Raw genomic sequence first — 23293 nt, forward strand, 5'->3', positions numbered from 1 at the left:
CATTTGCTGATTGGACACGGTCTTAAAAGGTGAAATGTGCATTTGTTAACACAAGGTGTCAGTATCAGCTGTCACAAATATCCGACACCAGGTTTAATTCATAAAAATGGAGTCTGATTTGAATGAACTTTATTCTGCTGTCAAACTTCACCAGTGATGCTAGAAGAAACAGGGAAGTGAGAAAAGTTTATTTATACAATACAGAATAAAGTACAATTATTAAAATAGGATGAATAGATAAAACTAAATAAAGGCAAGCCTGAACAAGTGGGTCTTAAGGTCCTTTTTAAAGGTATCAACATGAGTCCGTCCACGAGTCTTATGTCCAGTGGAAGCGTGTTTCACAACTGAATTTAAATGAAAGGAGAAAGAAAGTTGATTGATTGAGTAATTAAGATAAGATAAGATAAGATAAGATAAGATAAGATAAGTTAAGATAAGATAAGATAAGGAATGATAAGATGAGATAAGATAAGATGAGATAAGATGAGATAAGATGAGATAAGATAAGATAAGATAAGATAAGATAAGATGAGATAAGATAAGATAAGATAAGATAAGATAAGATGAGATAAGATCTCATCCCTGCACTCCAGAAGACCTCGTTCTCCATAGCAGATACTGCCTGCTCTGACCTTTCCTGTAGATGACCTTTGAGTTGTTAGTCCAGTCCAGTTTATCAGTCAGGTGAAAACCCAGATATGTATATCAGTCCAAGATCTCAATGTCCATTCTCTGGATGTTTGCTGGTGTATGTGGAAGATGTCTGCAGCTGTAGAAGTCCACCACCAGCTCCTTGGTTTTCCCATTATTGATCTGGAAGAGATTCTGTTGGTGCTAGTCAACAAAGTCCTCGGTCAGTTTTCTGTACTCCCTGCAGTCCCCATCAGTGATGAGGCCAACAACTGCTGAGTTATCAGAAAACTTTTTTAGAAAGCATTCGGCAGAGTTGTAGAAGTCTGTGGTGTTTATGGTGAATAGAAATGAAAATATGATTTGGCACAAATGAAGTCCATTTGTGCCAAATCATATCCGATCAAAGAAAACCCGAATGACGTGTCTCCCTGCAGATGTTAGATTTTAGGCCTGTGAGGTCTAAGTCATCATCAGGAGTGACCATGAGCAATCATAACATGTCATTTTGTTTATTTAAGTTGTTGTCCCAAGATCTGGCAAACAGGCAGTGAAGAAAACAGAAATCAGAATATTAACTTTCCCCAAAAAACAGTCTGGTTAGGGTTTGGAGCTCGTGTCAGGGTTGTCACCAATGATGGTTTAGACCTCACATGGTTAACTTGTGTGTGTGTGTGTGTGTGTGTGTGTGTGTGTGTGTGTGTGTGTGTGGTGTGTGTGTGTGTGTGTGTACGTGTTGTGTGTGTGTGTGTGTGTGTGTGTGTGTGGGAGTTAAACACACCTTCTCTTGCAGGGCGGGTTACTTTCTCCTGCCTTTCCAGCATACCTGGAGATAATGAACTCACTTATCGGTAAGCTGTCTGCTATTTAAGACTGAGGAGATCTTTCAGTCGATGCCTGATAGTTGAACTGGAAACAGTGAAGTGAAGTTGGCTCCTTCTTCAGTACTTTTCACACGCTCTGGTTTTTGTCTTCTCCCCACCTGTATCTCATTTCTGCACAGGAATCCCAGCTGTGTCTGAGTGAGTTACTGAGAGTTTTCCTCTGATGGATTCATCTGTGGGCTTGTTCGCACTAGAGTCCTGGACCCACCAACTTACTTTCCTTCTATTGTCAGTCTTGTTATTTGCTTCACTGAAAATAAACACACTGTCTTTATTCCCTCAGAGTCCTGTTCTTTTTCTTCACTCCACTCAACTGACTCACTTCACTCTATTTTAACTTTTTAACTTTTAACTCTGCTGTTGCACGGCTGCAGTGATTTCCAATCTTCTCTAAAGCATAACAGTTTATGTGTAGAGCATAAGCTTGACAACTTCATTCACAGCACTGAGCTTGTTTAAAATTTTCTTGCATCAAGTTTGAAACATTGTTTTGCACACTTTCACCCACAGCTGGAGATTTAATGAGGACACAGGGCCCCAAACAACATACAGGACACATGCATTCATCACGCTCAACAAAATCATAAACTGGCAATTTTGTTTTAAACAGTCTTTTTAAGTATTGTGAATTATGAGATCATACAACCACTGCTGTGAAACTAAAACCCCACAGCACACAAGCCCACTCTCAGTGAGTAGAAGCACAGCATTTTCTCCTCTTGTCTGGCACAGAGGAGCACAAAGAAAAAAGGAGGAGGTCCAATATTAAGACTTTTTTTTTTCCTCCTCAAAATGTTTGGAAACTATGCAAGTTATGAGAGGGAGAAAAAAAAGTCTTGCTCCCAGTCCTTCTAACTTATCTGAAGGAAATGTTGCCTAACAGTCTAAATGTAAAGGAGACCTTAAAATCATTGCATGTGTAGCCTTTTTTTTTTGTTTTTTACCTGTTTTGAACTTGCAGGGACTTTTAGGTGGAAATCTTAATCAGCTAAATGTTAATGGGTGAGGCATGCGCATTTAAACACAACGTGAAACGTGGCCTAACTCTTCTCCTTAAACCCAGACCGTCATGCTGTCCTTGTGTTCACTCGGGACACTGACAGACATTTCTGCACATGTTAACTTCAGCCGGTGCCCAAATCTTCAGCTTCCAAATACAGAAATTAACATTTCTGCTTCATACTGATACTGAAAAAGCATCAGGAGTGCGACCTCAGTCTTTTCAGTTATGGAGCTTTTATTTTCGTAATCACTCCCTTAATTACAAATAAATAAATAAAAGTGTAGTAATTGAACTTCCTAGCGAAGCGTGACGTTTTTTTACTGGAGGAGGACCTTGAAGAAAATGAGCCCCCCCCCTCTTCCTTTCTCTGTTGCTCGCTCTCTCCACGTCCACACACGCCACAGGTAGTCCTGCTATAGGGGAAAGGGAGTCAGACTGCGAGGCTTTAGGTTGCAGCATCTCTCTTTCCCTTTTCAGCCTTTTGCTTTTTGTTGTTGTTTCGGCTCCGACTCTGCTGCGATCGTTTCTGTGCGTAAAAGTTGCTGACTGCCCTGAAAGTGTCCATGCGGATACGACAAAGTTTTTGTGCCACGTTTTACAACGCGGAGTAGCATCAGTCGATTTTGTTTTGGAGTTGTTGTTTTTTTTGTCCTCCCTAATCAGGACGGATTTGTGTAGAGTGAAAGCTTCCTGAAATCTCCGAGATAATCTCCAGATATCACAATGATACTCCGGGTCCTCGCCCTGGCCTGCGGTCTCTGCTGCTTCGGTCTTACCTCTGTCATCGCAGACGTACTAAAAGCCGAGGTAAGTGAATTGGAGGTGCATTTACTTTATGCGGTGCACATTTATAGAGGCTACACGTTCATTTCTGCATGTGCAATACGAGCTGCAGCGTGTCTGCATTTTCAGGTGTTTTCCTCCCACAGTACTCGTGAAACTCTGTCTGTGTTTGCTCACTTTTTTTGAAGAGTTGAGGTTTCCATGTGCTTAAAGCACGTATTACTAATAACTGTATAGTAATCTATTACTGTGACACTCCAATGACCTTTACTCTCTATAACTTTATAATTTTTAGTTGTTTTTTTTTCCACTAAAAGCCGCCACAGTTCATGTTTATTTTCTCCTCTTCAAACAGCCTGACATTTTTTTCCAAGAACTTCCCAACCTTTATTTTTCCATCCAGGGGGAAAGAAGCCACGAGTCAAAAGTTTTCAGCAGTAAGTGGCAGAGACCCAGCAAGTGCAGTGGCTGTGTACAGTGTGGAAATCTCAGCTGAGCTGCTTTGTTCTGAGAAAAAAAAAAAAGGGGGGGGGGTACTGTGGTGGTACTAAGGGGGAGGGGGTTAATGGTTTTCATTTGCCTGCACAGGCAGCACAGATGGGAAGCTGGTGAGGCCGGACATGATGCACAGAGGTGTCAGCAGCCTGGAAATACTAAGGAAGAGTGCAGCTTTCTTCTGAAGAATTTATTCTGCCATCAGATCTCCAAAATAATTGAGTTCAAGCACCGTGGGTGGTTGTAGTTTCAGTCCATTTATGCACAACATGCCTACTAAAAGTTCCAGTTTACCATAACATCATCGGTCAAAAGTACATTTATGTGACCATTTATGGTGCAATGTCCCGTGACATTCAGGCACGCTGCAGTCTACCATCCACTTCCTATAACGGACAGGCTGCACCATTTATAGATTTTAATGTGAAATTTGAGTCATCCCAATTGTGCAAAAGAAGTAATTTCAATTTACGAGAGTGTTTTGCAGCTCTGTGCGGAGACGAGAAGCACGAAGGAGGACCTTAGTCACTGACCACAAGTTGCTGGCGTGTGAGTCAAGCCAGACAAGGTGGATAACTCAAAGTCAGACAGTTTATAGGACGCCGCAGGCTGCTGTCCCATGGCGAACACGGTGATGAATGTCTGTAAACAAAGTGAGAAAACACGGCTGTGTACTTCAGCGTCGCCTCTCACAGCTAGAAAACACCAACGTAGCGATGTATCAATAACCCTCAGTGCAAAAAGAAACACGATCGGGTGAATTGCGGCTGTCACGTCTGGCGATGGAGGCTGTGCACACAGTTTTACTGTCAGACACAACAGTCAGCCCTGATGGAGAAGAAGGATAAGTTTTAATTATAGGTTGAGGATTACATCACCTAAGATCTGTATATGAAACCTGTGATCAAACAGGAGACTCATCTGTGTGGAGAAAGTAGAATAAACTGCTGCTGGAAAGATATGAGATGCAAAAGACAAAATAACAAGTGTGGAAAAACCAGAGCAGCAAAGACAAAATAACAAGTGAGTGACATCAGTGTTTACTTGAAGTGGCTGAAGATCCTTTTTTTGGGGAGGGTGGGCGGAGTAACTCATACTGAGTTTACGGGAATTTTGTGGTTTATCAGTGTTGCTCAACTTGTTAACGTCGCTCTGACAAACTAATCCCAATTTATCCAAGCTGAGTGAAAAGAGAAGCCCGGCTAACAGAGAAGTAAGACTTCCCCCTATGCTCTGAAAATTAAATCACTTCTTCTGAAGTACCCAGTTTTCCTTCCACCATCTGTTTTCATTCTCCCCCTTTTTTCTGCCTTCTCTATGGATTCTTGACTTAAATAAAATGCTTAGTTAGACGCCGTGAGCAGAGGAAGTGGGCAGCAATGAAAACAACAGACTCTTAAACAGGATCTCTCCATTCTTGACTTTAAAAAAAAAAATCTGGAGATTTCCTGTTGCCATCTGGAGACGCATGTCTTATGATCCTAGCAGCGGGCTTGTACAGATCTGGTCAAAACACATCTGGGTTCAATTCCCTTTATCTTGACTGGAGCCGCTGTTGATGTAGCTTCAAAGGGAAGCCCTTGCTCGAGATCTGCTGCGTGCTGCTTTGACAGGCCGCAGCTGTCACCTAAGAGATGTCAAAATAATCAGCTGCACCAGGCCTAATGAGAAACTGATGGACTTCAAGAGAGAGCTGAGGGGCTATCTGTGCTGACTGGGCTAAGAATATGGACATCAAAGAGAAAATAGTTAACTGTGACACTAATGGAGGCTTCAATTTAAGCTATTTTTAACTTAAAATAGATGCAGTTTAAAACTGCACTCTTACTGGTTTTGGTCTCAGGTGTACAGCTGATTGAAGGCCAGATGTGCAGTACTATTTGACATATTAACGATTTTTAAACAGCCATTTTACGAATGCTTTGGAACAAAACCTTCATTTTTACATTAAATTTAACACCTACACGTTACACCTGCAGGAGCTGCAGCTTCGGCCATGAAGCTCCTGGTGCACAGTCTATGTGCTGATGTTAATGCCAGAGGAGCTTTGGAGCTCTGCAGTTACTGAGTAAGCAGAGTGCCTGTGACTTTTACGCACTGTGAGTTGTTGTGGTTCCTAAATGCTTCCACTTTGCAATAATTCATTGATAATCAGCCTCTGTTGAATATCTTGGAGAGAAGAAGTTTCAAAAGCTGACTTGTTGCAAAGGTGGCGTCCCGTTACAACGCCACACTCGGACTCAGAACGATTCATTCTTCCACAGATTATTGCAAAAGCAGACTGTGTGGCTAGATGTTTGATTTAATACACCTGAATGTAAAGATTCAGAGGTGTCTCCCAATACTTTTGTCCACACAGTTGTAACAAAAATCCAATAAACAGTCTAATATGTTCCCTCTGAAAATAAGAAAGAGAACTTTAGTAGAACTGTGCTGTGGTGCAGAGTGTAGAGACAGTTCAGTAAATATTTCTATAAAGCTGTCGGGCATCAGTATAATAGTGTTTCACCATAACCAAAACCTCCGGTGAGTGCATTTTATGACCTGTTTGACCAGGAAGACACATGAAAGCAGACAAAACTTTGCACGGCGCTGGTGTGAGTGCTAACTGGGTCAGAGACGCCAAGAATTGAAGCAATGAGAGGTTCAGCCGCTCATGAGCAGAATTCTCAGTTTTTTCCGTTGGCACACGGCGAGAGGAACAACTGACTCAGTCCCTCAACTTTAAATTCAACCATACTCCTAACCTCTCACTCTCTGTGTCTGTGCCCACTCTCTGTCCTTAATGCTTTTACCTTTCCCTCTTTAATGTAAGTAACTCTGCACTTTAAATCATCTTCTGCTGCCCTCATTGCTCTGGTCAGTCTGTTTTCTTCACTCATTCCTGCTGAGATTTTAAAGACAGGAAAATTTAGTCTTCATCAATAAAAGTCAAAGAGGCAGCGTTTAGTGTTTTAGCAGCAGTGCAGTGGACAGAAGAGCGTGATTTAGCATCGTTTATAATATAAATATGTCCGTGAAACTCACACCATTGTCCTTCTTGTTATTGTTGTCTATTTTTTATTGCACAAATAGAAAAAAAAATCCCATATGATGCTTCTTCCTCTGAAGAGGAAGTGTCTTCATCGCTTTGTTTTTCACCACAAGAACTATAAATGCTCCTGGAATTTTTTTCTTAACTCTAGTTCATGACATCTTGAGGAAGTTGTGGTTGGCTTTACGTATGTGTGCGCACCTCCAGTCTCATGAGAGTGCACCCACATGGCCTGTGATGGGCAACTCTACGTTCAGACATAATAGAGATCTTGTGTTGATAAGTGGAAAAGTTCCTGTTGTGAGTAATGGTATTTAAATTGAAGAATATAGGCCTAAAAGTAGAATGAGTAAGAGAATCTGTGATCACAGAAGCAAAACTTACCGCACCTTTGAGTTCCAGTGTGCCGCTGTGTCTGCGTGGCAGCATTTTGGCTCCATGTGGGGAAGACTTTACAAAGAAATGACAAAGAAAAATCTAATTTTTGGCTTCAAAAAAGCGGGAATGTATAAAGGAAGAAGATTTCTGACCAACAAAAAAAGCAGCAGTGGTGACCAGGCGATAGCCACAGTGCCAGTATTTGCAGTTTGAGCTCTGAAAGATAAGAGCATCCTGTCTCAGCACAGATGTTTCCAATGGAAAGGGAATGGGATGAGTTGCTGTGACAGCTCAGGCATTGCAAAGGATATCACATAGGTCCATCTCTGTGTGCTGCATCCCAGAAAAATAACCTTGCATGCTTTTGGATACAAAACTGTGAGACTTTTCTAAAGATTGTGAAAAGAAGCCCGATGAATAGTCTCCTTTGATAAGATGACGCCAAGATAACTCCGTCCTCACAATCAGGGGTTTTTTCTGCTTTAAAATGGGCGTCTGGAAGCCCGATTGATCTGCAGAAAGTCCAGGCAATGAGTCTGTAATACCTTGGTTCACAGAAGTCTGGACATTTTTCTGGTACTTCTGGCCTTTCGATGAACAAAAGTGTATTTTATGACGTGAGGAAATGAAGCCTGATTTTAACAATGATCAAAGCAAAAACTTCTTTAGTTGGTGCCAAAACTGTTTATACGGAAATGTGCATATAAAGAGCAGGGAGTTTAAGGTGCTGGGATACGGGGCTGCATGAGTGCAAAAGGTGACTGCCAGGCTCCACAAGCTTGGCAGAAAAAGAATATTCCAGCTGGATAACGATCAAAAACACACTCCCAACAGCACTCGAGAGTTTTTGAAGAAGAAAATGCAGCTATGAGCTTTAAAAGTATGTTTCCTCAATTTCAGGGACTTGCTTCGAGCTTAATACGTTGCCATCTAATTTACAGTGAAGGGTAAAACTGCTGCTGAGCATTTTAATTCTATCTTTAATCTGCAGATTGTTGGAATTACAGGATATCATTGAGAGAACATCTGCCAAAGCCAATGATCCAGATTCAAACTTAAATGTTGCAGTTTGTTCTTTCTGCGTTTTTCTTCAACTCTTCTGTGACCAGACGCCACCAATACCCCAGCAAACATTTCAGTGCTGAATAACCAAGTCATAATCTAGTAATGGTTGAAAAATAGTTCACCTGGACACTTGGAATATAGAAAATAGGAAAAGTTTTCTTTTAAAAAATTAAGAATAATGAGTCAAACTGATACCTTCACTTTTTTGGGCCTAGACTTACTGAGCTATTTGTACCATTAAATCATTTCAGATAAACAAACTCCTAAGCGCCTTAAACGTGTTCTTGATTTTATTTACTTGCCTGTGTACTAACCCCATTATTTCTCGTTGTTTAAAAACGACGACAAATGCATTTAATTCCTACTTTGCCATCATTTGATCTGCATTTTTCTCTTTTTAAGAAACAGTCTGACCCCTTGATCTGTTGTACTGAGAAACAACATCAACATCCATCTGTCTACGGTTCAGTATTTGGCTTCTTATCACAACCATATTTGTTGGGATACTTTGTCCTCTCTCTTTAATGGAGAAAAAAATAGTGAAAAATGTCACGTCAGTTCTGCCAGACCCCAAAGTGAAATGTTTTCCTCATCAGTCTAAGCCCAGCAGATATGTAAATGACACAGAAGAAAAGCAAAAACACCATGGGAGCTGGAAGAACTGCATTTTAGGCAACTGAATCAATCTATGATTAATTATCGATAAAGCGACAGAGTGGAGCTACATCGTGCAGCTTTGCCAACTTTTCCACTACGTTGCATCAGTTGTGTTTCTGTGCATTATATGTTCAGACCACACGTCACTACACGGGCTCAAAGGTGTGTTTACCAACCACCAGCAGCAGTACTTTGACCACACATGGCTGTGTAGCCAGGTAATTGGCTACCCACAGGTCAACAATACCAGCCATGTACAAATCTTAATAAATAGAAGCTTTGATGGTGGCTGTAAGGGAGTTCCACAGAGGCGAGGTACATGCTGGGATACCTGGCGCTCCGACCGGAGGTGGTGGCGGTGTGTGGAGTAGTTTGGGACTAGAGGAGAGAAGTGGAGGTCCTCACAGTGTGGGAGAGACTTTCATGCAGTGGAGCAGAGAGTGTTTTTATAGAAGCAGACGCTTCACCGCACTGGAGCCACAGGGCACACTAGTCGTATTTAGTGGAGAGGCAGAGAAAGTAAATTTGGTTGGTTAGTGTTAGAGAGTCAGAGGATAAAATACATTTACTAGATGTTTAAATAATCCGACTGAATATGCAAAGATAGGGAGAAGGGGGATAAGTCGTCGCTCTGCGGGTTAACATAAGTGAACCTTGTTCTCTGGCCTCTCTGCCCACCACATGACTAACAGTAGCGGTGTGTGCACAGGCTGTGGATGGCCCAGTTGTTGCCCAGTTGCTCCTTTTCCATCCATGGTTTGCCCTTCACTTGCTGGAGGCAGGCTTGAAGAGAAAACCAGGACATATGGTGGAACAAGAGAGTTATCTGAGGTTTAGATGACGCTAACGAAAGAATTTGGGGTAATTCCACTGGCTTAATTTGTGGTGGGGATAAAAATTTGTTTTAACTCTGTGTGTGCACATACATAATTGGAAACACACACTTGAAGATGCATTTAGCTTCAACAAGGGAGTCAGGAGATGATGAGTTAGCTACAACTCCAGTATCTGATAGTCAAATGTAAAGCTACAGCCTTTTTAAAATGTCACGAAACTGACTTAAGAACCTTTTATCAACACCAGCTGTGATGTTTGCTGTCATCACAGTATTAACAGAACATAGTGATAAAACAACATCCGCCAAGTATAGTGACAACTTTAAACTGCTTATCCAGATTTTTTTTAGCTAGCTATTTCAACCGTTCATCCTTGTTAGCGATTTTGTTTTCTATTGTCATATTTTTAGCTTGTAATTGCAATTTATTTTTAGTTAAAATTCATTTTTTATTCATAAGGTCAAGTATGTTTATTAGCATTTTTATTTATTTAACCATACAGTTTTAAATGCGCCAGGGTACTTGAGAGCAGTTTTAGCACTTTCTGTATTGGCTAACAATTTAGCTATTTGTTTAGCTAGCTGTTTCAACCATTTGTTAGACATTTTGACCTTTATATGTTGACTCAAATTATGCATATTAGGCTGTCTATTTATAGCCAAACATGGTTAAAACCTTGACCTCATTTCCCTGATCAAAATAGTTTGTGGTCCATGATGGCATAGACTAAAATGTGGACGGACGGATGTTGACGTTGTTTCCGTGTCATGCAGAGATCTACGCAGAGGAGTTTTTAGAAAGCGAGAAGCACAGATTACTGCCATAAAAGGATTAATACATCTATCTTTTGTGGCACAAACCCACTCATACAAACAAACACACCCACTGTCTACCATATCGTGTGTGTTATACATGGCTGTGAACCTTTAGCTCACCTGGTTGAGCAGGCAACCTATGTGCCATGTTCATTTATTAACATTCATTTACATCTAAATTCAAGGCAGCGTTCAGGAAGTACCTTAAACCAGTGTAAAGGTTGCTCAGCTCAGCTTTTTATTTAGTTTAGCTTCTATCTACAAATGGGTAAACAACTACTTACTGTCAGCTACTACCTATTAGCTTTTTGACTTTTTTATCTCCTAGCAAGTAGGAGTGCCATCGAAAGTGGCATCTGACTTTTCTCCCCTTTCCCCCATTGTCAAACTTCTCCATTACAGTGGCCCAGTTTTTGACCACCAGCAGCAGGCAGTGGAAAGAAAAGACCGACCTTTAGTGTGTAAAGATAAACAGTGGTGGTTTCGGTTGGCAAGAGCACAGATAGGCAGAGAGCGAGGAGGACAATAGACACAGACAGTGGCAAAGGGATCTTAAAGTTAAAGCTTTGAGGAGCCCAAATGTTCCTGAAGGTGTTTTTTTCCAGCCTCGTGACAGCTGTATTTGGCAGCGATCGTCTAGACAGAGTTCTGGGTCATTGTGACAAAGATGACATCAGTGTTTTATTTGGCTTTCAATTCCTCTCTCATGCCTCCTTATGACCCCACAACAAAGTTTCCCGTTACAAGTCCAGCAGAAATCAAGGGGACATTTGAGGGTTTGATGTTAGCTTTAAAGAAACCATAAACTGGGTAATGTCACAGTCACATGAAGAAAAGACAATAAATTTAGCATGCTGAGTTACCTCAGCGTGTGTTGGCTGCTGAAGAGGGAGGTTAAGCAAGACAGCATGGCACACAAAAACCCACTCATACACCCACACACACCCATTATCTGCCATATAATGTGTGATGTACAGCTGAACTAAGAGAAGCAGGTCCAAACAAGCTCTGAAAATTGACTTGAAGTAGACAAACACCCACAGGCTCATACGGGAGGCCAGTCCCTTCTTTTCTGTTGACTAAGATGTTTTTTGATGTTTTCAGGTGGTTTTACTGTTGTTTTTGGCCCGTCTGATTAACTCAGAGAGAAAGTAAAACAGATTTCAACAGCAATTATATGCCCAATAGAAAATAAAAGTCTCCTATAGCAACAATATTATTTTAGCAAATAAATAAAAAATTTTTACAAGCTTGAAGTTTTCCTTTTTGTGAGCATGCCTATTCGAGCACACTCCTCACTTACTCTACACTCACGCATCAGTAGATTTCTAGGGTTTACGCGTAGTGGGAGTGTGACTTTTCTTCATAGATGAAAATACTGCAGTAATAAAGGATGTTTTGGTGTTTCTAAAGCAGCGTGCCCACAAACTTTCTTACATTATAGAAATATGTTAATCCATCTTATTGTCTGTTTTACAATTTGTGTTTTCTTTATGTTTCAGTTTCTTATTTCATCAAAAAATTTGAAAAACATGCATTTGTGTGACTCAAAAATCACAAAGTAAATTACCAATCAAGGTCTCTATCACTTAGGCCAAAAAACTAGCAGTCGCCAACCCCCACAGCAACACGTGGTCACGAGGGAAACGTGTTTTCCCTCCGTAGTTGGGGAATAGTTGCTAGATGTCGCTGGGTGTGACTGCCACATTTGCCATTTGTATCAAAGATGCTGAGTTGTCTGCAAACACTTGCCAACTACTTGCCAACCAGTACCAGTATTTTACCACTGAAAAGATACAACTTTTATTGTCTTTGTTTCCAATTTACACTTTTTACAGTTGTCTGCAAGTTAATATCTTCCATGCAAACTATGGGCAACTTCCATAACTGACATGTCTCATTTGTACCTAAACGTTACGTGTTTCTTGATGACAAAATTACACCACTTTGAATGAAAATGCTCATGTTAATAGTACTGAATTTCTAAAACTAAATACATACAAGACAGTTCTTCTTTTCAGTAAAGCATCAGTGTTTAGCTTAGTCCAGCTAGTCAGAAAATGATTTGTGCATTAAAGGTCTTATTCAACATTTATTTCTCTCCGTCTCTCCATCAGGCTTGGCTGCAGCAGTATGGCTACCTGCCTCCAGGTGATGTGAGAGCCCAGGCCATCCGCTCACCAGACACCATCAGTAAAGCGATATCCGCCATGCAGAGTTTTTACGGACTGACCGTCACTGGTTCCATAGACACCAACACAATAGAGTGAGTCCTGGTTTACATTAAAGATAACAGCTTGGCCTCAGATTATTACAGGTGAATAGCGGACTGTCACATTCTTTATACACTTTTGGATAGAAGCGGCTGTGTGAGAAGCTAAAACTGTTCTTCAGAGGAGTCCACATACTTTCTGGATTAAAACTGAAAGTTATACCTTTGTGTTTCCAGGGCGATGAAACGGCCGCGATGTGGCGTTCCTGACAAGTTTGGACCAGTGCTGAAGAGCAACCTGAGGAGAAAGAGATATGCTGTGCAGGGTCTGAAGTGGGACAAGTCTGAGGTGACCTTCAGGTCAGAATTCACCACACTATTCAGTGATTTGGTTTTACTTTACAACTTGCATATAGAATCTGATTTATTCTGGAAATATGAAGTGTACTGGGTTCTAGCTCAAGAAAACACAGTGACTAATGCTAATCACAAATTGTTATTATTGACGTAAGCTGATTCATTTCTCTTTGCTTCTCCAGCATAGAGAACTATACCCCTAAAGTGGGCCAACGCGCCACGTTCGACGCCATTCGAAAAGCCTTCAAGGTGTGGGAGAGCGCCATCCCGCTCACCTTCAGAGAGATCCCCTTCAGTCAGATCAGAGGCTCACCTGATAAGTACGCAGACATCATGCTCTCCTTTGCAGAGGGATTCCACGGCGACAGCACACCGTTTGACGGCGAGGGCGGTTTCCTAGCTCACGCTTACTTCCCCGGTCCAGCCATTGGTGGGGACACGCACTTTGACCTTGCTGAACCTTGGACCACTGGGACAGTCGATCAGGGAGGTAAGAGAAAGAAGAGAAGTGGGTGAAAGGTTGAGAAGAAGAGGACAAGACAAACTTTGTGTATTGCAGATTGTTTGAAATCATGAAAACGATAGTTTCAGGACTTTGAACAGAGCTTTCGGCAACATTCTGATCTTCTCTTTGAAGGTAACGATGTTTTCCTGGTCGCTGTCCACGAGCTTGGTCACGCTCTGGGTCTAGAGCACTCCAACGACCCCGCTGCCATCATGGCCCCCTTCTATCAATGGTTTGACACCGAAAACTTCCAGCTCCCTGATGATGACCGCAGAGGAATCCAGGCAATTTATGGTGCGTTGGTTTAGTAGAAGAAGCAGGCATTTATTTATTAATGAACCAACTTTTTTGGTGACACTAATACTTTATGAGACTCCCCTCTTTGAGGCTACTGGGTCACTTTTTTACAAAGAAACCCCATCGGTCCCATGGCCTATAAGTAAAAAGTAAACAGTTATCTTGACATCACTTGTCTGTTTTGTAAACTGGAGTTTTTAAAATCTGCTTTTAGAGGCAAAAGGTACCATATTTATATGTAAAGTTAGAGTTCTTCTTAATTAGCTAATGCTAGCAAGCTTAATCCATAAACTACCCTTTATGGACAAATAATTGGGCCGCCTACACGTTGCACCTACGGGAGCTGCTGAACCATGGAAAAATCATGCCATGAAGCTCCCAGTGCACAGTTGGTGTGCTGATGTTAATGCCAGAGGAGCCCTGAACTCTGCACTTATGGAGTCTGCAGGGTGTTTTTCACTGAGCCCGTTCTGTGACTTCATGTGGTCTTCCACTTTGTGGATTCATTGCTGTGATTCATGAAACTTCCACTTTGCAATAAAACCACTTACAGCTGATGGTGGAATATCTAGGAGTGAAGAAACTTCACAAACTAACTTGTTGTAAAAGTAGCATCCTGCTACAGCACCATTCTCAAATTCATTGAGCTCTTTAGAAAAACCCATTCATTTATAAAAATTTGTAAAGTAGACTATATGGCTGTTTGTATACACCTGTGCCGATGGGACTGGCAACACCTGAACTCAAAGATTACGAGACTGCGTGGCTCTCCCCCTGAATTATCTACACAATACGATGCTAAGTAAAACCTAACAATTAAAACAATGTCCTTGAAAAAATATGTCTAAATAACAAAACCTTCTTTCACTGTGTCAGCATTGTTCTTTTTTTAGTTAAATTTAAGACCAATATTGAGTAAGTGCAATAAATCATCATTTTAAATACTGCAATATGTAGCAAAGCAAAAAGAAGTTCTAAGCATAATTAAAAATAGATTTAATTTTTTTTTGCGGTCCTGCAAATTAAGCATGTTTCACTTCTCTCTCTGATCATAGGATCAAAGTCTGGGGCTCCTCCTCCTCCTCCTCGTCCCACTAAACCCTCCAATCCCGACAAGCCAGACCACGGCCCTGACGTCTGTGATGGACACTTTGACACCATCGCTGTCCTCAGAGGGGAAAAGTTTGTATTTAAGGTACAAAAGACGGTTTCTTTGAGTTGGGGGAGTGCTGTGTTTTCAATAACATAACCCAGCAGATAAAAATGCACAATCAGGGCTAACTCTGAAAAATCAACGTTTTAATCGATGTTAGAAATATTGGGAATCTTGACTACAGCTTGTAGAGGAATCGGAATTAGAATATTTTATTTATCCCTAAGGTTACAAAATGTAATAATAGTAACTATGTAAACTAAATTAAATAATACACTACATCACAAAGTTACCCAATATAAGAAATAGCTCTTATATATACAAATAGCTTTATATATAATATCCAGTTCAGTGGTACATTTGGGTAATCTCAGAAGTTTTAATTATTAATGATTTGGTTGTTTAATGGGTCGATCGGTTCCCGTGTATCTTTTCAGGACAAGTGGTTTTGGCGTCTGCGCAACCACAAGGTGCTGCCTGGCTACCCGATGCTCATAAGCCACTTCTGGAAAGGCCTACCATCAAACATCAATGCCGCTTACGAGAGAGATGATGGAAAATTTGTCTTCTTCAAGGGTAGGTTCCATATGGGATCAGTGAAGAATCAGATTTATGATGACTGCATCGCTGCAGCTGTTGCATGTGTTCTACACTCTAATCTGACCGAAATGGTCTGTTTTCAATCTTTGTTCTTTTTAACTTCCAGGTAGCAGATACTGGGTTTTCAGTGAGTCCACCATGGACAAGGACTCTCCAAAGAGCCTGAGGGAACTGGGAGCCGGTGTGCCCGAAGATAAGATCGACGCCGCTCTCTTCTACACGCCAACAGGACAGACGTTCTTCTTCAAAGACTCTCAGTGAGTTTTCCTTTTTATTCCCCATTTGTTTTATTTTGTTTCCTAAATGAGAAGAAACCTTTCTCACAATATATGCAACCTTATCTGTTAAGGTATTTGTAACTTTTTATATCATACCAAACCTCTTTTCAAATCTGCATGTAATGTTAGGTGTTAGATTGATTTAAAAAATCGTTTTATACTTTTAATTCTTGTTATATCCTCATGAAATGGGTTTTACTGTGAAGCCCCATAAAACAGTATTTGTACACTTAAAAAAAATGATTTGCTTTCATAAACATGAATCACTTTAAGTAAAATCCAACAGAAATATGTCAAATCAAAGTTTTATTTATTAAAATAATCAATCATTAAGGGAAATATACCTTAATGTATAGCTATCAAGGAAGTGTAATTTAACCAGCTTCAGTAAAATTTAACGTTTTACCTTGTGCTTTTGTAACACACTTACATGTATTCCAGTTAAATGATCTATGTTGAACATGTAACATGTTTCAAACATGTAAGTTAAAGGATTGTGGGCATAAACACTTTGCGAGCTCATCTGTGAACTTGTTAAAAATAAGCACTGCTACTCTCATGCTGTCTAACATACACACAGTTGCAGATGGGCATGAGAATTGCTTTTTACCCCAGCAGTAACTGTAGGTTTTGTTTTTTAATAACAACATAGAGGAAATATGTGAGGGCTGACTTGCATCAAAGCTCCGAGACATCTTAAAAGATCAAATTCCAGACCTAACATTGGTTTTATGATAAAATACAAACAGTTTGCTAATTAAAGGGGGAAAAGTCACCATGAAGCGTCTCAGTAATGTGTTGGGCCGCTGACGTCTGTGTGAACAGCAAAGCGTTGACCTCTGAGTCCCTGAACTCTGCTGCAGGGATGGAGCACAGTCCTCTCTAAAGATACTCCCTGTGTTTGATGGTGAGCACTGTTTTTATATGCCAGTCCAAAATCTTCCACACATGTTTAACTGGGTCGAGATGCTTAAAAGGCGTTAACATATGATTCACAGCACTGTCATATTTTCGCTCAAACCAGTGAGTGATCATTCGTGCCTCGTGGACGGGGCTTTTGAAATCCTGGAAGAACCACACACGTTTCGTCATTGCCTCGAGGGCTCAAGTTTTTCCTTTAATTGGCCACCAATCTGCACGTCTTGAGGCCATATTTTAAAAAAAAATCCCACTTGTAAAGAGATGGAGCAACCCTTTAAAGCCCGATGTAGGACTACTGCCTATAATATGATTTCGAGTTTGAGTCCTCTGCTCTGCCTCTGTTGCTGGAGGTGCCCACCCGAGGCCGTTTCTTTCTTGTCTTTAATGTTTCCGTCATTTGCAGATATTACCGTTTCAACGAGAAGACTCGCAGAGTGGACAAAGATTACCCGAAGCCCATCAGCAAGTGGACCGGTGCACCAGATAACGTCAAAGCAACCATCATGAGTGAAGATGGATGTAAGGGTTTTTTAATTTGCTGCTTTCTTTTTGAGATCTCAGATGCACTCGTTAGATTTCTGAAACAACAATAGTCTCAGAATTAGTTTAAGAATGAAAATTATTAGATTGCAGCTCCATTGTTGACACTTAAAGAATTTCTGTGACCATTTCGGACCTTGTTTCCACAGCTTACACCTATTTCTACAAAGCCAACAAGTACTGGAAGTTTAACAACCAGTACTTGAAGGTGGAGTCCGGCTACCCCAAGTCCGTGCTCAAAGACTGGATGGGCTGCGAGAACGAGGACCCCAAGAAGGGTCGCAAAGAGTCGGATTCGGAGAGCTGGGCCAATCCCCTGGCCGTGGTGATCCCCGTCCTCCTTCTGGTGCTGGTTGTGATCACCCTGGGAGCGCTTTTGTTCTTCAGGAAGTACGGCACGCCCCGACGCCTCCTCTACTGCAAGAGATCCCTGCTGGACAAGGTGTAGACAGAGCAGCAGGTAGCTGACAGACTGCCGCAGAGGGACAGAAAGAGACGGAGCGAGGGCCGAGCGAGGATGGAAATCGAGAGGAAGAAGAAGAAGAGAGAAACTGGAGAAAAACCTGAAGAAATGAGAGACAGGAGGGGGACATTTTTTAAAGTTTTTTTGGGTGGTTTGTAAGTGCCATAAAAAGGGGAAAACAAAACAATAAAGGCCCTTGAAACTGAAATCAGGAAAATGTATATTTGTATGTTAACTATTTACGTGTACTGTTGTGTGTTGAGAGATTAAGAAAATACCCGCAGTCTCACACAGAGGAGGGAGATATACAAAGACTCATCCTCATCAGCAGCTTAACCTCCCACCTCTCCCCTCTGTCCCCCATCTCATCCCATCCTTACCCTTAACTGGACGACTCCACCTGAACTGCTGTCTGACTCACTTATAATTCTGAAAACTGTGTTTCTGTTTGACTTTTACCACGAAATTTGTCTCTGGTAACAGTGTTGGGACTTTTTTGAGGGGGGAGATTTAAAGTTTCAACATGACATTTTCCTCTTAAATCAGTGTTTCGTTTTTTCTTTTCTTTTTTAACCAATAACAAGGCTACAAGGGAACTATGACCTCAGTACATAATAGTGATTTAAAGCATCCACAGCACTGAGAATAAATCCAAGATTTCAATATTTTCTAACACAAATGACACAAAGTACTAATTCTGTTTTGCAACGTTTACAATAACTGAGCTTTTTTAAATCTAAAATTGGTGTTTATGGGGGTGAATGTTCCTATTTGTTAATGAAAGGTACTTGATGCAGTCGGTACTCCCTGTAACTGTATGTAGTGGCTCTCTATGTAAAAGCACATTTCTTGTGCACAGTGTTAGCTTTGATTGATGCAGGCTTAAACATGCACGCACGTGGGTTTGTAATTCAGGCTTCACACCGAGTCTAAAAACCGAAACATGAACACGAAGGATTTTGTCTTACACTCAAACTTGCAAACCAAACTCAGTGCAAGCAGTCAGATGGTAAAGATTATGTTTTTAAATGTGATGCTTTGTCTCTTTTTTTTTTTCTTTTTTTTTTGAAGTACAGTAATGTTAAATACGAGCAGAGCTACAACATGGTGCAATTTTTAATTATGATTGTTTTCATGGAAATTCTTGTTATTATAAGTATGATTATTGTTATTATTGTTCTCTTGGAAAAGTTTGAATACTTTTGGTTTTCTTTGTTTTTGCGCATTGTCATTTGGAGTCCTGCTGGACAGAGGCATAACGTGACAATGATGGAAATGAATCCCAGTTTACATCCAGTGTGAGAAGAATTAGTTCAGATCAGGGGGGTGAATGTGAGATATGGGATATTTTTTTATTGTAATACCCAAAATAACCCAGATGTTGGCACAAGCAACTCTATTTATTAATGCGAATGGTGCTTGATTTTTTTTTTTTTTACACCAATCAAATCTAAAGATAAATTGATTTAATTCATAACAATGATAATGGTAATTATATTTATAATGATGATTTTATCAATAAAATTGAACAAATACTTTTTTTCCTGCCTGTTCACGTTTATATTTCATCTGATCGAGTGGAATTAAACTCTTTTCTATATTTCCCCATTCTGCACGCCACACTTATACACAGTCTTAATAGTGATACCGGAAAAATTAAAGTTTACAGTAAATGCCAAGCGTGTAGCTACTAGCCATTCGAGTAAAAGGTAAATGTAACCCAGCGGACACTTTTGTAGGTAAAGTAGGGTCAAAAACTGAAGCACTGAGTGGATCTGAAGACATCTGAGCTGTGAAGTTACTCAGAGATGTGATTTAGTAGTAGAAACAGTCAAAATATAAATAAAGGAAGTTAATGACAAAAAATGATCTGTTGCATTAAAGAGATGAAATTGTTATCAAGCAGTACGGTTAAACTAATAAGCTCAGCAGATGCTAGTTTACAGTTTAAGAATCTGGTGAAAATTATGAATGAAAAGATGTAAATGATCAGCGTCAGAGGTTGAAATTTCAGGCCTACAGTGCAGTTAAACAAGAGACACTGTTTGCTTGTCACACCAGATGAATGAGATCTGCTTCATTTAGTGGTAGCTGAATGTGATCACTGATGGTAAGTCCACATCTGAGCATCACCAGGTGGGCTTGGTGAAGTCAGGTGTGTCAAACATATGACCACAGTGCTAGAAAATGCTTCACCCACAGTATAATCAAGCCCACGGGAAGGCTTTGGAAAACGTGAAAATACTGAATATTTAACTGACAACGAGACGCATGACCTGCCATAATATACCAAAGTAAACTAAATAAACTCTTAAATGACAGAAAATGGAACCTTGTGTTTTTTATTGTTTTTTACTGAATAACATTTATTTATTTTACTATTGGTTGGTAAAAAAAAAAAGGGCATTACTCAAAGCGTAAGCCCAATGCGACACTCTCAGTAACATATTACTGATATTGCGATTCTTTTTCTAAAAACATGGCATTGATTAAATTCATAGTTACATTTTACACTGAATGAAAGGGGACCACTCTGTTTTTATAGGTTATAAGACAATAGTTAAGATCGAGCTGAACTCTATTTGGCCCCCTTTGCAAAGGGAGTTTGATATCCTGTCCATCTGGCCCGGCTTTAGAGGTACGTCAGCAAACAAGGTTTGACAACAGCAATCAAGATGTGTGCCAGCTGATGCCATATTATTTCACTGCCATGTCTCCTACTAAATTTGTCTTTCTTATAGACAAAACTGGTTGTTTGGGAGGGTTACATCATTGCTGTTGCCTTCAGTTTCAACTTCTGCTGTCTCCAGATCAACATCTGTGGTTTTCTCCTCCTTTTTTTTCCATTCAGGAGGGTTTTTTGTGTTTCGTTTCATTATATGCTCTTGTGTGCGACAAAAACAGTCATCAGAACTGAACTGAGGTGATTACGCTCTTACTGCAGTGTTTCTGTGTTTTCATGCACAGCCTTAGAGAAAGTGAAAAAAGCTGTCTGATTTCCGTTGTGCACAACCATCTAAAATCTGTTGTAAGTATCCATATAAGCTCTAGCCGTGAGCACCTCGACTTACAGTATGTGTTCTCTGCAACCTTCAGAAGCAGAGAAAACAGCGCGGTGCTGGGCCTTCAGAGGAGAAAGGGTTAATAAGCAGAGCGGCACGAAAACAAAGATGGGGAAAAAAGAGAAAAAACAGAGAGAGATATGTGTCAAAGGTCATGTGTCACGTTTGAATTGATAAAGGGCTTTCACCAGGTTTGAGCCTGCTGCAGGAGAGCCTGGTGCAGCTGCTGGAGGGCTGCAGAGGAGCCGTCTGGATACAGTTACACCGCTGGTTGATTTGGACCCGAAGTCGGCAGTCATGTGTCGAGGAACGAGCTGGAAAAAATGATGGAACGGTCACATTTTTCAGAGAAATGCTTTCCAGCCGAGCATCTGGTATTCTTGAAACATCGGCTGCAGCCTGCACATGCGTGTGTGTGGATGCTGCACCTCTTTGTGTGTGTGTGTGTGTTCACATTTAAAGGTAACGTTTCTCTTAAAACATGCCATTAAACACACAAATAAAAACAGTTTTACAGAAAGAAAAACAAGAAAAAGAAGCGAGTAAGTCAGCTGAGAAGAGGGAAGGGATGGCCAGAAATTATCTCATAGGTTTGGGGATATGATTCCCTTTGCAAGTTCCTCTCCAAAAACATTTTTTTTGCAAGCAGCCTCCTCCCCGTCCCTTAATTCCTCTTATTTCCTCACCCGCTGCAAAATTGTTCTTTTTATGAGGCTGCAGACTCGAACCACCCCTCCTCTTCTTACCACAAGTATCTCTGGTCTGTTTTTGCTCTTTCTTCCTCCCCCCCTTACCCTTTTTTTCCTCTCTGGTTTAACCCTTCACATCCACACAACAGCAAATGGTAAATAACAATAATGATGGATTAACCACAAACTTAAGGAGAATATTTAAGCGACTCTGACCTCGCCTGTTTTACTTTTAGTTTTCAGCACTTCTATCTGCGGCCCTGTTTGTGCATTTTGTTCTTTATGAATGCAGATTTTGTTCAGGCCTTATCTATTTTAGATTGTAATTTGATAACTAGCTTAATGTTGTTTTTAAGGAAAACAAAAGACAGTAAAAAGAGCAATATAGTCCATGTAATGCACCACTTCCTTGTTAAGGCGAGCTATCGTTGGCTTCTTAAAGCTGCATTTCTTCTCTTTTGGGGTCATTGTTTTCTGGAGAAAGAAGCTGTCATCACAACACTGACAAATCACTGCATGTTGTAAACTTGTTAGGGAAAAAACAATGTTTATTTACACATCCAGCATTTATGCAGCAACACTCTGGGCTCAGGTTTCATGCAAACTCGTGATTATAAACCTCAGTTTTGCACGCCAGCATATCAGGAGGGGAAATTTGGGTCTTTAATCTGTTAAATGTTCTGTAAACAAAACTCTAAACAAAAAGAGCATAATGAAAGAGGTGGGGGTAAAGTTTGATAGACAGCAATGCACATTCAGCAGGGACGTTACAGAGTAGCGGCCCACCCTGAAGTACATTTCTGCATAAATGTGCTACCTACAGTCGCGGTAAAAGGAAAGTATACCTTCTTTAAAATGCTATATCAGCACAAACACCTCATACCAACTGTCAGCGCAGTGGTAGAGGCATGATGGAGCCATGGGACCTGGCCACCTTGCAGTCACTGAGTCAACCACAAACTTCTCTGTTTGCAAAGAGTGAGGCCATACTTGCCCAAACTGGGTCAGTGATCACAGGAATCCTAAGCACAGCGGCATATTAACAAGAGAATGGCTGAAAAAAGAAAGAATGAAAGTGTCACGATGGCCCGATTAAAGTTCAAACCGCAGCTTGATTGAAATCCTGAGGTGGGAGTTTAAGAGAGCTCTGCATAAATGACTGCAAATTTCAATGAACAGAAGCAACACTGTAAACTGTAACTGGATCAGAATTCTGGATCAAAATACACAAAAAACGTATTTAAGTCATCACTGTTATTGGTGGATCTACAAGCAACTGAAGCATGAGGTGTGTGTAGTTTTTCACACACTGGTTCGCTGTTTCTACTCTTCTCAAATTCATTAACTAACCTGTTGTCATGCAAAGGTTGTGTGTTACTGAATGAGACCCTCTGCTTCACTTTCAGGAGTAAACCTGACAGAAGTAACCTGACTAACCCTTCAGTTTCCACTTTTTTTCTCTGCACATCTGCTCGACCTTTTTCCTCCTCCTCTGGCTAAACTCTCTGTCACCTGCTCTTTCCATTTGTCTCAGTGGACTTCTCTCCCGCACTCTGTCGACTTATCCAGCTGCTGCTCTGTTCGAACAGTGAAGGATTTGTAGATGCTGTGTGGGAATGCTTCCTGTTCCAGC

At 40.8% G+C, this 23293-nt stretch overlaps 1 protein-coding gene across 1 annotated transcript; it reads left to right on the forward strand.

Annotated features, from left to right (window-relative positions):
- Positions 1-2886: 2886 nt before the first annotated feature.
- On the forward strand, positions 2887-19449 carry mmp14a (matrix metallopeptidase 14a (membrane-inserted)). The gene is made up of 10 exons (XM_005949440.3): positions 2887-3327; positions 12701-12849; positions 13033-13155; positions 13335-13642; positions 13790-13951; positions 15010-15149; positions 15545-15683; positions 15814-15964; positions 17310-17425; positions 17596-19449. The coding sequence occupies exons 1-10, from the start codon at positions 3244-3246 to the stop codon at positions 17892-17894; spliced, it is 1671 nt and encodes a 556-aa protein (XP_005949502.1). The 5' UTR covers positions 2887-3243; the 3' UTR covers positions 17895-19449.
- The last annotated feature ends 3844 nt before the right edge of the window (positions 19450-23293 follow it).

Source organism: Haplochromis burtoni, unplaced genomic scaffold, assembly GCF_018398535.1.
Source record: "Haplochromis burtoni strain Fernald_Lab_line unplaced genomic scaffold, NCSU_Asbu1 Contig_663, whole genome shotgun sequence".
NCBI classification, from domain to species: Eukaryota; Metazoa; Chordata; class Actinopteri; order Cichliformes; family Cichlidae; genus Haplochromis; species Haplochromis burtoni.

What these genes read in the sequence shown, in the direction of transcription:
- mmp14a (XM_005949440.3), top strand. Translation starts at nt 3,244, where the DNA reads ATGATACTCCGGGTCCTCGCCCTGGCCTGCGGTCTCTGCTGCTTCGGT. An exon ending in ATAGACACCAACACAATAGA is followed by an intron (nt 12,850 to 13,032) that starts GTGAGTCCTGGT and finishes TTGTGTTTCCAG; the next exon opens with GGCGATGAAACGGCCGCGAT. An exon ending in AAAATTTGTCTTCTTCAAGG is followed by an intron (nt 15,684 to 15,813) that starts GTAGGTTCCATA and finishes TTTAACTTCCAG; the next exon opens with GTAGCAGATACTGGGTTTTC.